The sequence below is a fragment of the Tenebrio molitor genome, chromosome 8 (genome assembly GCF_963966145.1).
Source record: "Tenebrio molitor chromosome 8, icTenMoli1.1, whole genome shotgun sequence".
Taxonomy (NCBI): Eukaryota; Metazoa; Arthropoda; class Insecta; order Coleoptera; family Tenebrionidae; genus Tenebrio; species Tenebrio molitor.
Genome location: NC_091053.1, coordinates 17,554,094 through 17,569,240, shown reverse-complemented (window position 1 = coordinate 17,569,240; position 15,147 = coordinate 17,554,094). Strand labels below are relative to the sequence as shown.

At 34.4% G+C, this 15,147-nt stretch overlaps 2 protein-coding genes across 2 annotated transcripts in view; both read right to left on the bottom strand.

The window, feature by feature from the left end:
- The window catches only part of LOC138137584 (uncharacterized), a 207,814-nt gene extending 207,590 nt beyond the window's left edge, over nt 1–224 (bottom strand). Inside the window, exon 1 of the mRNA XM_069057061.1 lies at nt 6–224. The gene's annotated coding sequence lies outside the window, so the exon portion shown is untranslated. The remainder of the gene's footprint in view (nt 1–5) is intronic.
- A 4,258-nt stretch (nt 225–4,482) lies between these two features.
- Nucleotides 4,483–15,147, bottom strand: LOC138137086 (uncharacterized). The gene is made up of 2 exons (XM_069056374.1): nt 15,108–15,147; nt 4,483–9,102 (listed from the first exon to the last, which is right to left on the bottom strand). The coding sequence occupies exons 1-2, from the start codon at nt 15,108–15,110 to the stop codon at nt 4,483–4,485; spliced, it is 4,623 nt and encodes a 1,540-aa protein (XP_068912475.1). The 5' UTR covers nt 15,111–15,147.

Sequence of the window (15,147 nt, the reverse complement as noted above, 5' to 3'; positions counted from 1 at the left end):
CTTACCCAGAGCTCGGTGCCCCAGTTCATGCTTTCGGTTGCAACAACAATAATGTAACTAGTTAACTACTATTACCAAGACTGTCATTTTCAACCGTCACTACTCAACATAGGTGTTTCACTAGAGACAATTCACAAACGAATGTGGTCGAGAAATGAGACGGACGACGGACGAATAAAGACAAACAAATTGCCGGGACCGGGACTTACGTAAATAATAATAATAACAGGCCTGAATGGAATAAAAAATAAAAAAAGTAAAACGTTGCAGCATTTTGAAGTAATATTTTAGGACACTTGCAGTTTAAAAATTGAAAATCGGTCATACCGTTTCTTTAAAAAACGCTAAATACTTTTCCGATATCTTTATCTCTCTCGCACACTTGGTCATCCCGATTAGCCTTAAGTCACGCGATCTGACCATGCTTTAGAAAGATAGAGAAGCAGACGCATTGGTACCTATTATTTTAACAAGGAAGGAGAAGCGATATGGTTTATTTCTAAATTTTTAGTATGGTTATGGGCAAAAATGGTCCGTCAGTTGAGGTTGGTGGAGAGACGGACCCTACCCCCTTAGCAGATGAAGTCAAGAATCAAAATAAACAATTGACATTTTACTTTTACTGTAGTTTGTGATGAAATTTGTGTTTTTCTGTCCTCCATTTTTTTAAACATCCTTTTTAAGAAATGTATTTTATACGAATTATTAGCAGTCATCTTTTTATATGAAACACCTACATTTTTTATTCTCCCCCGAAGGGGGGCGGGCTGCTGAGGCTTTCCAGAGCCTCTTCAGCCACACTGACAATGACGGGAAGATTCGGGATCGGTACGGTGAGGATGGGTTCGGAAAGAAGGTGGTAGGTACTGAGAGGTTGATACTGACCCAGCATTCGCCTTATCTGTGATATTAGACATACCGCAATGTCTAACGGTGTGGGGAAATCTCTGAAAAAAACCCACACCTGGTCAGGCGGCACCGAGGTTAGAACCCAGGACCTCGCGAATGTAAAGTGTCGCGCTAGGCGCTTGGCCACAGTGCTCGGTTGAAACATATGACATTACCTTTTTTTTTTAAGTGGCGCCGCTATTAAACTCCACCCACTTCTCAGTCATTGGTCCGCACGGTGGTGCAAAGTAGTGTATGCTCACACAAGTAGGCCGGCTTGAACAGCAATGATGGCGTGTCATGCAAATCGTTCTTTGATTTTCCCAATATTTTGATTACATAAAGTTTGTTTCCAGCAGTTTTAACACGTTAAAATAATAGTTTGGATGTATAGAAATCACTAGTGAATTTCAGTGATAGTGATATCGCGCGTTCAAATGAAATCTTGGGCTGAATAGGCGTTAGAAAAAGTAAACCGTTTAGAACAGTGTAAAGATTGAATTTTCTGCTGTTTGACACGAATGACATTAAAGTGTGGTCGCTGAATAGATAGAGTAATAAAACCGGCCCCTAGTGCCCGCGTATTAAACAGCAGCCTTCAATTGACTTACCTATTCCAAACGTGCGCATATTTTTGAAGGCCTGATGTACATCCACAAAAATTACTTGACGGCATCTCATTAATTTTAACATCGCTTCGGCAGTTTAACCACCTGTTCATGTTTGGAGAAGATGTGCACGTTAATGAATGCAACTTTTTTCTCGCTCTGTCAACTATATCATATTCTTATGAGAATGATAAATGGCAAAGAACCTGACTCATTGTGAAATAGGCATACATATATCCAATAAATTATTAATAAAATTTTAATCATACATTTTTATATTACCTGTTACCTGCATTTGTTTTGATGAGTTTTATTACCGTTTAAATTTTCTTAACGCATTTCAATAACATACTGTATATTTTTGTTTTGAAGAATTTATTTTATTTTTTGTTTCTTTTTTTATTTTTTGAAGGATTTAATTTAATTTTATATTACCTTTTATCTATATATGTATTTATGTTGTGAAGAATCCATTTTCCGTTCTCCTTTCTCCTTTCTACTGACAGGAGATGGCCCTACACCTCCAGATAAGTACACTACTAGTAACTAATAGAAGAACAAAATCAACAACAATAAGTCTTATTCAATTACAACGATGAAAGAGTTAAAAGCCGATAGAGCATTTTACGATGGATCTATGTATGAGGGACCTCTCTCATAGCACATTTATAACCACCATAGGTACAACCAAATATCAAACTCGGAACCTGTCTCTCACTTTTCACATCAAACTCCACGGACAGCGCATCAAAGACTATCAATGAAATCTTCTTTCTAATATCCCAACACCCACTCTCAATCTCCCTAGTCACAACATTTGGATGATTAGATGTCATTGTAAATTCAAATTTTGTTTCTTTCTCATTATAATAATTTTTTTCTATAATTGATTCAAAAAATTGATATTCACACATAGTTATCCAGGCGTGAAGTGGGTCATTTTCTTAGGTGTATTTTTTTTTTCATTGTTAATACTATAGTAACTATAGATACAATACATTGTTATGTAATCGCCGACGGGTAATGGCGGTCACATGACCGCAATTACCCTTAACAAATCAACTCCAGTGAAAATGACTGCAAAGAGCAAGACTAGAAAAAATAAATTATTTAAAAAAAGATTATTCAAAAGTTAATCCGATGAATCATCTTCCGATGAGCTTTCCTTAGAAAGCGATTCAGAAATAGAAAGAGAGGGCAACAAAAATTACATAATTATGAATGTGTTGTGAAGAATTTGGGCAAGATACTCGTAAAGAAGTATGGGTTTGCTGCATGTCTTGCAAAAAGTTGGCACATTTTGCGTGCACAGGATTGGAAAACTTGAAGATGCGATTTTTGCAAACCGTAATATTTTTTTTGTGACTACCGTCACCGATTGCCATTACCCGACGCGTGGTTGGCAATGGCGATCAAGTATGTTTTGGGTTTCATTTTTTTATGAATATAATTTTTGTTTTGATAAAAAAAAATCCCAAGGGTGTTATAGTATTTTTCTACTTCGCCTTCGTACTGATGCTATTACGATACTGTTTTGCGTATCGTAATAGGAAAAGGCGTGATATAATAGTAATACATACTAAAAACAGTGAAATTTAATTTTTTAATCTTGACGGATACTGTGGTGTCGCGACAGACCGCAGACGTGACCTTGGGTGGAATTCTTCAACTTTAACGGTTTTAAATTTTTTTAAATTTTTTTTCATTGAAAAAGTGGCAAAGTAGAAAAAATATTGTTTGACATCTCGTTTATAAGCATTTTATCGCACTTACTTTTTTAAGGCACTCCTCGCTACGATCGTCGTGCTCTAAACCCGTGCGTGCGATAAAATGCTTCTTATAAGACTCGTATCATAATATACTATTATTGTGGGCTAATAAATTCAATTTTTTTAATCGATTATTCCTTTCCTGCACTTCAAAATAATTTTTTAAACTTAGTTAATTGCAATTCCCCATCTTTCCCGTATCAGTATATGGCATGTTGTCTGGTTAACCGTTAATGTAGGTAAGATGATGCAAAAAGCTTCGTCAATAAATAGGTATAAAAGTATAATTAATAAATTTTAACAGTAATTATTAATCGACATCTAGAAAAACATTTTTAGTAATAAAAAATAAACATTACATGCTCAAGACATAACAAAACTTTTTGTCAGTGCAATGTAGAAGCATAAGACACGTTGAAAGTTACAATATTCTAGATATGTCATCATGATATCGCCGTATATTGAGGAAAGAATAAAAAATAGCTGACATTACTATCAATGAATTTTTTTAAAATTAAAACAATCTGCAACAGTTTATGTATCTACCTAAATATATCATAACGTAAATTTGTTAAAGATGTCATTTCAAACAGAAAATTAACAGTGTGACTTATTTTGAACAATGGAATACTTTCTGTGCAGATCTGATTGATTTTATGGTTAAAACGAACAGGACATGGTACCAATTATTTGTATAGTCTCTCCAAGAATACGAACGTTCTATTGCACTTTGACTTCAGTAATGAGAAGATTATTATTTGAGACTTTTTGGTGAGAAAGCCACAGTTCAGCCCAAGAGGGACTACTTGGTATTTCTACCATGTTCTCAAAGGCAGAGGTTGTTAATAAAAAATTTTGTCACCGTTCAAACCTGCTGAACCAGAATTTTTTTTAGTAAATCTACATCTAATGCTTAATAATTACGGATTAATAAACGTTTATGAATACAAAACTTAAAATTGGATTGTCCTGTTGAATAACCCAGACCAAAGATGGACCTGTTTCTTTAGCAGCTTATTTGTTAAGGTGTTTAACTTATTAACAATAGGGCAAGAAGCAATATAACGTTGGGATTCTTGAACGACTATAAATATTTCGACACACAGATATCGCTTTCTATTTAACAAGTACCTACCTACTGTATCTTTTTGAAAAAGAAATAAATAGATAAAAAAAACTTACGGATTCAGCCATTTGAGAAATATTCCTTTAAAGGTTCAATTTTTGTAACGTGTTTTGTGATCTCGTATAAACTTGGTCATTTTCAGTAGTAGATCACTCCGAAGATGTTCATTTTCGACTGCAAAGTACAAAGGGTATTCTGCGTTGTTGACGTCAATATTATTCAGATCTAATCCAAGTGCTAGAAATAATTCCAGGGCAACACAATTTCCATCGTAAACAGCATGGTGAAGAAACGTTACATAGTCAGTAGACACCAACTGTTCGTGTACTCTAGCATCGAACATTATCTTCAGCATGTGGTGGTATTCAGGCCATTCTATATTTTCTGATCCACGACGTCTTACAGCATAATCTAGAGCAGTTTTTTGTTCCTTATCTCGCTTGTTGGCGTCAACACCGCGACTTAACAACAACTGAATTACCTCAACATCGGGCAAATAGTATGTTTCTTCGAAGGCTTCATGTAACACAGTCTTCCCGAAATCACAAACAGCATTAATGTCAGCACCGTGATCAAGTAGCACCTTTATACAATCATAATTTCTTTTGATGGCGGTATAGTGAAGTACACTTCGGTTAACTGAATCTTTAGCGTTTACATTCGCACCATTCTCTAACAATAAAGATATTATTTTCATGGGGTGAATTTTTTTCTCCTTATTGTCGTTTGTAGCATTAACGTCTTCCCCAGACAGAAGAGATGATTCTAACGAATGAAGATCGCAAGCATAATGCAAAGGAGTGCATCCATAAAGGTCTTTACCATTCACCTCTGCGCCTTTACTGATCAGCGAGCTCATAATTTCTTTATTTGGTTTGCTTTGTCTAAATATTTTATGTAAAAAGTTTTGTTTCTTTTTAGTGGCAACCTGCGCGTGACGACCATGATTAAGCAACATTACCAAAGGTTCGTAGTATCCTTTTATGCAACAAAGATGTAATGGAGTTCTTCCATTTTTATCTTTGGCTTTCTTATCTATCCCTTTATCTATCAAGAGTTTTACTATTCTCATATTTACTCTATAATTTCTGAGAGCATAATGTAGTGCGTTCCGTCTACAGTCATCAGTCAAATTGATATTTGCTCCTCGTTCCAGTAAGAATTTAACGATCGCTTCGTCATCAAGTTCAGAAGCCAAATGCAAAGGGGTTCTCTCACAGCCACATTGGCTGTTGACATCTAAACCACGTTCTATTAACGCTGTCATCCCTTTTATGATTTCCTCGATTTTAATTTCTCCAAATTTGTTATTCCTTTTAATTCTAATGATGGCCACGTGCAACAATGTCAAATTGCATGTTCCAAATTTCACTGATAGAACTTTTGAGTCTTTTCGAATCGCAGCACCTAATAAATTTAGATAACCCAACTGTGAAGAATAATACGCAAGTGTAATACTGCCATAATGTTTGAATAATTTTTCAAGGTTTATCGAGTCTCCAAATCTTTCTAAAAGTTTTTCTACAGCGAACAAGTTGTGGAGTTGAATTGCGTAGTCGAGACAGTTCCATTCAAAAATGTCGTCGTTTTGAAATACATTACAATGTGACAACATTTTGAATATTTCTTTGTACGGTGTAGAGACTTCTTCGATGTAATTTTCATCATAATAATTATAGGAAACGTGTTTTTTTTTGTAAAAGGAAAACAAAGTGTTTACTTGTTTCCACAAAGGAGGATGTTCGACACCATAAGTGCACAACAACTGTAGTGGACTTCGACCACCTTCATCTTTCACTTCACTCTTGTCCAAATGTTTTAAAACTACATCAGTATCTCTATAGATTACAGCCAAGTGAAGTGCACTTTTTTCCGCCAACATGATATCAAACATGAACTTCAGATTTTGATTTTTTTTGGTAAACAAGTCGTCTTGCAGCAGCGAAACCTTGTCCAGATTATTCTTCAGCCACGCACACGCAAAATACTCTGCGTAAGTCTGGTGGCTGAAGATGACTTGATTATCGTCGGTCACTCCACTGACTATTCCAAAGGGATCCCCGGTTTTTAATTTTTCCAAGAAGTTTTGACTCTTTCCCAAATTGATCTTTAACTTGTCGAAAGTTGTGGTGTCCAGACAAGACTTCAGTGCTAGCAATTCGTATTGTTCCAGATACAGATCAAAGTCAAATCCGATCTGGTCCTCGTGTTCGTGGACTCCCACTTTTCGAAGTTGATGCATCTTTTTTCCTTGGAAAAATATCTTATACATTTTCGTCAACACAAAAATTTCTTGGTCGGGTTCTCTCCATAAATTTTTATTGTCGCGAAAATTTTCTGTAACCATGAACAACTGTAAAGGGATTCCTAACAAGTGTCGACTGTTAACGATATCCACGTTGGCGTATATTTTATTGGTAATGTGTTCAACTTCATCTTCTTGGTACATATTCTGTAGACGTTTTTGGATGTATGCTTTCTGCTGCTCTTCTGTCAGTTCTTCAATTTTTATGGGAAATATGTTTAGGCTTCGCGACGCTCTTTGCTCCAAATTTTCCCGTGAAGTAATCCACACCCGATGACCCAACGAAGAGATGTGCTTAACAGCATCCAAAACGACTTGAAGACAGTCACTGTCTATTTCGTCCAAACCATCAAGAAAAAAATACATTCTTTTATTTTTTAAAAGCATCGAACAAATCTTAACCACGAATGGATCTTCCTCTTCTTGAACAAAATGGTGCAATATTTTATCGTAGTCACGTTCCTTCTTGAGAACTCTTTTGTGATTGATCAAATTTACACGGACACTCCAATAACTGGACGGACAATTGGTGCTCAAGCGAGACACCAGCGTGCTTTTTCCCATTCCGGGTGGTGAGCAAATGACATTCAGAGGATGGTCGAGATACGTGAAGATTTCCATTTCATGGATACGTGCTCCTTCGGATTTCATTATTTCCATAGAAAATATCTTTTTCTTACTTAGAACCGAAGTACAACTTTTATCGTCGAAAACTTGGAGTAAATGCACGTTTCTCTTGGTCTTTTCACAAATGTCATTGAATGGAACCTGAGGCCATTTATTATTCGTAAGCAAAACATCACATTTCTTTCTCTCTTCCAAGTACTGGTCAAGCTCCATCACGTGCAAATCCAACTGTCGAATTGCTTCATTCCAAGGTTGTGAAACATTACAAATGATTAGGAGAGAATCTTCTATCTTACAAGACTGTAACATTTTGGTTATATTTAAAGTAATCGTAGAAACACTTCTAGGAATGTAAGTTTCAAACGCTTCCTCTTGCTTTCCACCGATTTGAATAACTTCTTGTGTCATTTTTATAAGTTCAGTAGTTTCAATAATTCTGTCATTCATTTGATCAAAATTGAGTAACTGATTCAAAAAAATTGGTGGTCGACCTTGAAGAGACACCGCAAAATGTTTATTGATATCTGCGTAGACACCTTCATTTGGCAAATCGGAAAGATCTTGAAAAACTTTCCATCCCGGAAACTCTTCTTTTGTTGCGTTTCCCAATAATATAACTTTCTTCTTTTCAACTTTCTCAAGCAGTCGGATGGCGTGTTTAACTTGTGTTTCATGACATTCTTCCGCTTTTACGATCAAGGGAATTTTGTTTAAATGCCACAACACTTTACTTCTGGCCTTTGAAGGTAAATCCTTGAACCCCATAAAACGCAGTCCATATTTGAGCGACGTGAAATTGATTTCATCGTCACTTGCAGTCTCGTTCCAGATGTTAGCGATAACCTCTTCATTCGTATCTCTAACAATCATCATGTCAAATTTCATAATTGCTTCTCGAAGAAGTTGTGATTTTTCGTTGCACTTTCTGTCCGATATCGTTTGTATAAAAGGTGTAAGCGTTATCTCAGCCAATTTTGCTACCACGTCATATTTGGTCAGGATAAAGTTACCAGACCACCACATTTCCATGAACTGTATAAAACTTGAAGAGTAAGTAGCATCGATGATTCCACACTTTTCTTTCAACATAGCGTTGATTAATGACTGTGCTCCTGTCGTGTTAGTCTGCTGGGCAAAGAAATAGAAACGTTTTAAATAATCACCAAGACCTTCAACTAATCCACTACTCTGATTTAATTCAAACTGGAAAACTTTGGTTCCTTTTTTCTTATCGCTGATTTCTTTTTTGTTGATTAGCAGAAGTTTCTTGGAATCCAAGTCTTGTAGTTCCCTTACAACAATCTCTTCCTTTTTCTCAACTTTATTTTTCATGTTTTCAATTTGAAGACAAAATTTTGAACTACTTTCGATGCTCGTCGACAAATTCGTGTATAAAATAAAACTGATATTTTTAGTGTTTTCAAAATTTCGAATAGATTTTATATACTTCGGTAAGCTGAAGTCGCCATTTTTCGCCGCAAGCTTTTTTTCAGTAACTTTTTTTATATTCTCAGTATGTTTCAATTGCAAGAGAAACATTTCCGATTGTCCATCCACAAAAGTCATTTTCAATACCACGTCGTCAAAGTCTCCACAGTCGTCACTGTTGGTTTTCATCTCAAAATCTGCCACAATATCACTTGTGCTGAATTTCAAAGCGAATAATGCGCACATCAGTTTTTCATAGTCCTTGCCAAGGTCTGTGGTTCCAGCTCTTTTCTTGTAAAAATCAAATCGGAGCTGACTTGAAGAACCAAAGCATTTTCTGGTACTTGCAAACTGAAGATTAAAGAAAAATGAGACAATTTTGAAATGAGTTACGTAATTATGCCTAAATATACAGGGTGTTTTCGAAGTTGAGGCGTTTCTTTTAACATGTGATAGTATGCGTTGTTCTAAAGAGTTTTAGCCAAAATCACCTTAGTAAAATGTGTACGGCAATGAAGATACAATAAGTTAATTTTTTTGAAATTTTTGAAACCGGTCCTGTTTAATTTTGCGCTGATTTGTTAGCAACTAAAATTGACAAAAAAAAAATCAAATGAGCATGGACGTTAATTAAAAATACTGTCAGAATTGTCATCTAATTAATCGGAATGGGTTATCATTACGAAAATAACGAGCTCACAGATATGTTGCTAAAGTATGGGCAATGCTATAGAATATAACTGCGGCATCCAGAGAGTACGCAGAGCGATTTTCGGAAAGATTCCATCCTGGGCCACGTCAGTTTATTAATCTAGTACAGCGGAGAAATAGACAGGACCGGACTCAAAATTTTAGAAAACTATAAAAATATGCAATCAATTATCTCCGTTAATACAAACATTTTACTAAGACGATTTAGGCTGAAATTCTTAAGAATAATGTATAGTCCCTCCTATTACAAGAAACACCTCAACTTCGAAAACACCCTGTACATATTTACAAATTTTAATTGAACTGAATTTTTGAGAGAGATATCACATTAATGTTTCCTTGATTAAGGGTGCTGTGAACTACTAGGCAAAATCGAGGAAAATGGTGCAAACGCGGATCGTGTTTCAGCCCACATTTTTAACTTTGAAAAAGCGGTCGATGTGTCTACATATTGGTAATATCTGTATCAGTGACGCTACGTTGACAGATTTTTTTAAATATTTGTATATTTGAAAAAAACCGTATTAATGCTAAAAACGGGAATCGTCATAACTCCCTCGAAAATAAGATTTTTATATTGAAATTACACTCAATATGTAGCTGTTAATGTTATCTACTCAGCTACAATCGTAGATTTTTGTTTAAGGTGATATTTTGTAAGCAAAGATAGAATTTATAGATAACGAATTTTAAAATAAAATAAGAAATAGGCAACACAACTTACAATAAGAGGGAAGATTTATGAGGGTCTCAGCAGGTAATAAGTGAAACGACTCTTCCAAATGTTTGCGGTAAGTAAGGCGCGTAAACAAGGAGGTACATAATATCCATGTCGTTATTACTAGAATTTGGTCGGCTACTAACAGCACGCAGTAGGAGGTATTGGTCAATATGATAAAATAATTTCACAAGGGTTTTCCGCATCACCTCAGAGGTACTCTAATTGATGGGTTGGCTCTTATGAAGGCCTCAGCAATAGCCCTATCTCCATTAAATTAGTGCGACTTATCAACTTTCTTTAATTATAAAAAATGTATTATTATTTTAACAAAAATCTGTTTTTCAAAAACTGATATAAAAATTTTAATAAATTTATTTATTTCTTGTCTAAATGACTAGAAATTAGAATTGAATTAAATTTAGAAGATTAAACCATGGAAAATTATAACTCTTTTTTTAGTATTCTTCTAATCGGCTGTGTTCTTTTATGTCTAGGATCTACTAATTCCGGAAGTAAAGCCCCAAAATAAAATTCTTCCAAGTGATTTTCCATATTTTCACACCAGAATCTATCGTCTTTTTTAATTATGCAGTATTTTAAATCCGAATTGAATTTCTCTTTCGTTGGAGTGTAAACAACGAAGTAACAAATATTGCGATTGGTGACGTGCAATTGACCTTGTACTTGATAATAATACGGGTCAGATGTTTTTAATTTTATATACTTTTCGTCATCTATTGTTAAATAATCAATAATCTTATTTTTTATACCTTCTTCAATTATTATTTCACGTGCGGAATTTTTCTTTCACTTTTTCTTCATTTTGCATTCCATGTAACAGTGGTTTAGGTACAGAATTTCGAGTGGATGATTTTTCTGAATATAAAATTTCATTTACCGTATTTGCAGTGTCAGTATTTAAACGCATTTTACAAATTTTCCCGAATTTACTAACCATAAGTCGAAATGATTGTTCTCTATACCATTCAGGATTTGAATTTTGCCCTCGAGTTTTTTGTTCTATATCAGAAATGTTGACGCTAGAAACCTCATTCAAAAATTTAATCTTGGCATTTTCATATTTATCCGTAGACATGTCTGGAAATTCTGGTAATTGGTACGATTCTGTTTTAAAATTTACCAATATTGCTATATAACAATGTTGCAGTTGCTATGATATGAAGCTGTTGATTGGTTGGATCTGTGCAAAATCAATATTGTTCAATAACAATCTTGCTAAATTTTGAAACAGAATCGCACTAAATGCCTCACAGTTTTGACTATAATTTGAATCGGTGCTGCAAGCACGATTTTTAACTTTTCGACCCGTTACCTTTCTGTTTTGACGTAATTTATTTACTTTCTCACTATATTCCATTGTATATTTTCCTATATTACCATTATTTAATTCCTGAGATATCGTAGAAATAAATTGACCTTTTGTGTGATAACTAATTGTTGCAGCATAGCATCTACCTTCATAAGATCCTTTTAAAGAAAAATTTATTCTTTTACCCCCAACAAATTTATTTAGAATTGAATTATAAGATTCCGCTGGTTTCCAGGATTGTTGACCGTCTATTTGCATTTCTACCTGACAGAAAATACCCAGAAACTAAACTCTCATTTTGGAACAGATCGGTCGTGAAAGCCTCGTTTCCTCGACGAATTACAAAGTTATTATTCTGATAATGATGGTATGAGACACAAATAAATTCAATGCAGTCAAAAGTAGAATAGCGCTCAAAAATAGTACCTATATTAAAAAACGAGTTTCATAAGGAAGTGTTTATTTCATGAGTCCAAGTTTATAAAACGAGTCGCAAAACGCGAGTTTTATAAAGGACGAATGGAATAAACGCCTCATGAAACGGGTTTTTTAATACTATTTTTTCTATTTTGCACCTTTCGAGCCGTTTTTAAATGAAAAGTAAGAATTTTAAAATTCTGGAAAATTTTATGATGGTTGGCAAAAAACAATTGAAACCTTTGTCGGCTTTGGGATATTAGCGCGTATTTGCTGATGCTGCCAGAATCCTCTAGACTTTAGTAAATTGTACTACCCCTATTATAGAACCGCTTTCAGGTGTTACGATTCTGTTTTTGATATTGTAACAGATCTGTCACCGACGCAAATAGAAAAACATTTATTATAACATTCTTCCTCGAAGAATCAGTACATAATTTCAACAACAGTTTATAACAAAATACGTTTCCTGAAACTTTGTTCGAATGGATGTTTTGGAACTAGAATTTAAAAACGTGCAATTTATCAGCGTACGGAGTATACTACAGCGTGATCACTGATCAACAATGACTGAGTCTGTTGGCAATGAAACAATTGAAAAGTACCGGGTTTTTTGTCTCGTAGTTGGCACTGACAGGATTTTTTAACTTGAGACGACATTAAGAACATTTTTGGTTATGTCAGTTATATTTTTGCTATTACAAAAATGAACCTTTCTTGGTAAATATCAAATTTGCCAACTTTTATTGTTACCAACAGATTCAGTCATTCTTGATCACATCGTATCTTCGTCCTACAGTCCAGCTGTTTCTGTTCAACGATCACCGGCACCGCTTCGTAAGGGGCAAGGGAACGGTAACTAGGTATAATGTCATAAATTTGTCGGAAAGCACTTACACTGACTAAATATGAATAAATAATTCATGGAAACTTCGGTGATGGTTACTGGAAGTGTAAATTCTAAGTAGCGATGCGATTGATGGACATTTTCAATGCGAGAACAATGAATTTGTATTCGATTAAATTCTAAACTGTATACAGTTTAACTTCGACAATTCGGACACACTTTGGTTCTCTATTAATTTCTTTTAATCGATTCGTAAAAAAACGTAACATAAGTATGGCAACATCGTGACTTCAAAATTTTCAGAATTCCTAACCAAACTTTTCTTCAGATATACAGATTGTCATGGCCAAGCATCGTTTTTTTAAAGTTGAAATACATTATACCTATTGCTTCATTGAAATTTTTTGTGTGCCTAGTATTATAAATTCATAGTGGAAATTAAATAAAAAATAAAAATTTCATACCGAAGGAAGTAATTTTGAATATGAAAATTAAATATTGTGAGCTGAAAAACAACCAGTTTTCACTCAAAAGAAACGATTCATACTACTGACTATTGAGTGATGATGTACGAAATTTTATGTGGCAACTGTGTGCGTGTGGTATAGTTGACATTGGTATGACATTTCATATGCCTGCATTTGCTTTTTTTTATACTATTGCTTGTCTCGCTAACATCAAAATTAACAACAAAAAGGATGAATTAAACTTTAGGAAATTTGATGTATTCGATTTTTTTCCAATTGACTGTAAGTTGTACAGGAACAATTATATATCAAGATGAAGAATTTTATTTAAAAATGTTATCAAAATTGAAGGAGTTTTGTATGGATCATTTACTAGTACAAATATTACTTATTAACGTGCAGATAAATAAACTAAGGAATTATAGGTACAATCATGTTCAATACAACAATTTTATTTTTAGAGGGTAATGTGGGTTCAACATTGAACAATATTTTTGCCAGAAAACTTGTGTACTATGCAAAAATATACTTTTCTTGAATTCAACAAAAGAGGTTTATAATCCTCTTCTCCGGCAGGTAGGTATTCAGATTAGCATAAACTGCATCTTATTCTAATTTTACTGCCATTACAGTCCTACGTAGAGCAAAATTCAGGCGTTGAACAGTAAGGCTTGGAGATTACCCTTGTAAAAATACGAAGTGCCGCTGTATTTATTACGTGCATTTTGTGACAATAACTCCCGCTGAGAAGGGTCCCGGCAAACCCATTCTTGACAGACGTCATGGTAGATCCAGCGTTTGCAGAGTATGCAACCCACATTGCACGAAACCAGAATTTTATTTTACTTCACAGCACCCTTAAGTGAGTTTTATTAGCATTTGTATTTTTAAATGAAAATGACAAAAGTCAACCAACATTTTTCAGCCTGTTAAAAATGATAGTGGCAAGAAAACACTTTTACCAAAGTATTTTTTCACAACTATTGTAGACTGCTTAGGATATTGAATTACAAGATTTTTTAAACTATCGGATAGTTTAAAAAATCTTTCAACTTTGTTCCAAAAATGATTTGAATATTTTCTTCACAACAAAAGCTAACAGGGGGGTATAAGTTTTACCATGCAATTGCCTATGGCAATAGTTAAAAAAAATACACTGTATAAGTTCTGTGTGGTGTTAACAAAAATCTAATTATTAACGAAAATGATTACATAAATTTTTTTAGAAATCTCGAAAACTAACGCGATTGGGTAGAGTAATCAATTTAGAATCTAACAGAGCTGATTGGCCATTTTGATCAAGCAGGGGGATGAGAAACGGTACTGTTCGAAAAGAATCCAGTACTCTTAGAAGAGGCTTTTTTTGTTTCGTATTTTTTCCGAGAAAAAGCGGCACCCAGGATTGTACCAAAAAGAGAAAATATTAAATTGGTGCCGTGACCAGGATTGTACCACAACGTAGAAACATCACAGTATTTTATGTTTTATGTACAAGGTCATTACTCATTATAAATGTTCCTTCATCTAGTTGGTGGAGCGGCGCACCTAAAGCATAGCGCACGGCCACCTAGGTCCTAGATGAAGGAACATTTATAATTAATGACTCTGTAGTTTATGTTAAAATGATAATCCAGTAATAGGATTATGTATCTAAAGGAAATGTTAAAGCGTAACAATTAAAATGACAGAACAGCATGTTTGGGCACAATTTTTTTGAATGCTCGTTGCTACTCAAAATTAATTTTTGTCCAAAGGTAACGTTAATTAAAACTGTTATTATTGTCTCATTTACCACTCCTTTCATTTTTTATTTACCCAAATTTTAAGATACGTAACATAAATTTAAATACGACTACATCGTACCATAGAAACTCCTTTCTGCTTTTCATAAGTTGTCTTCTTC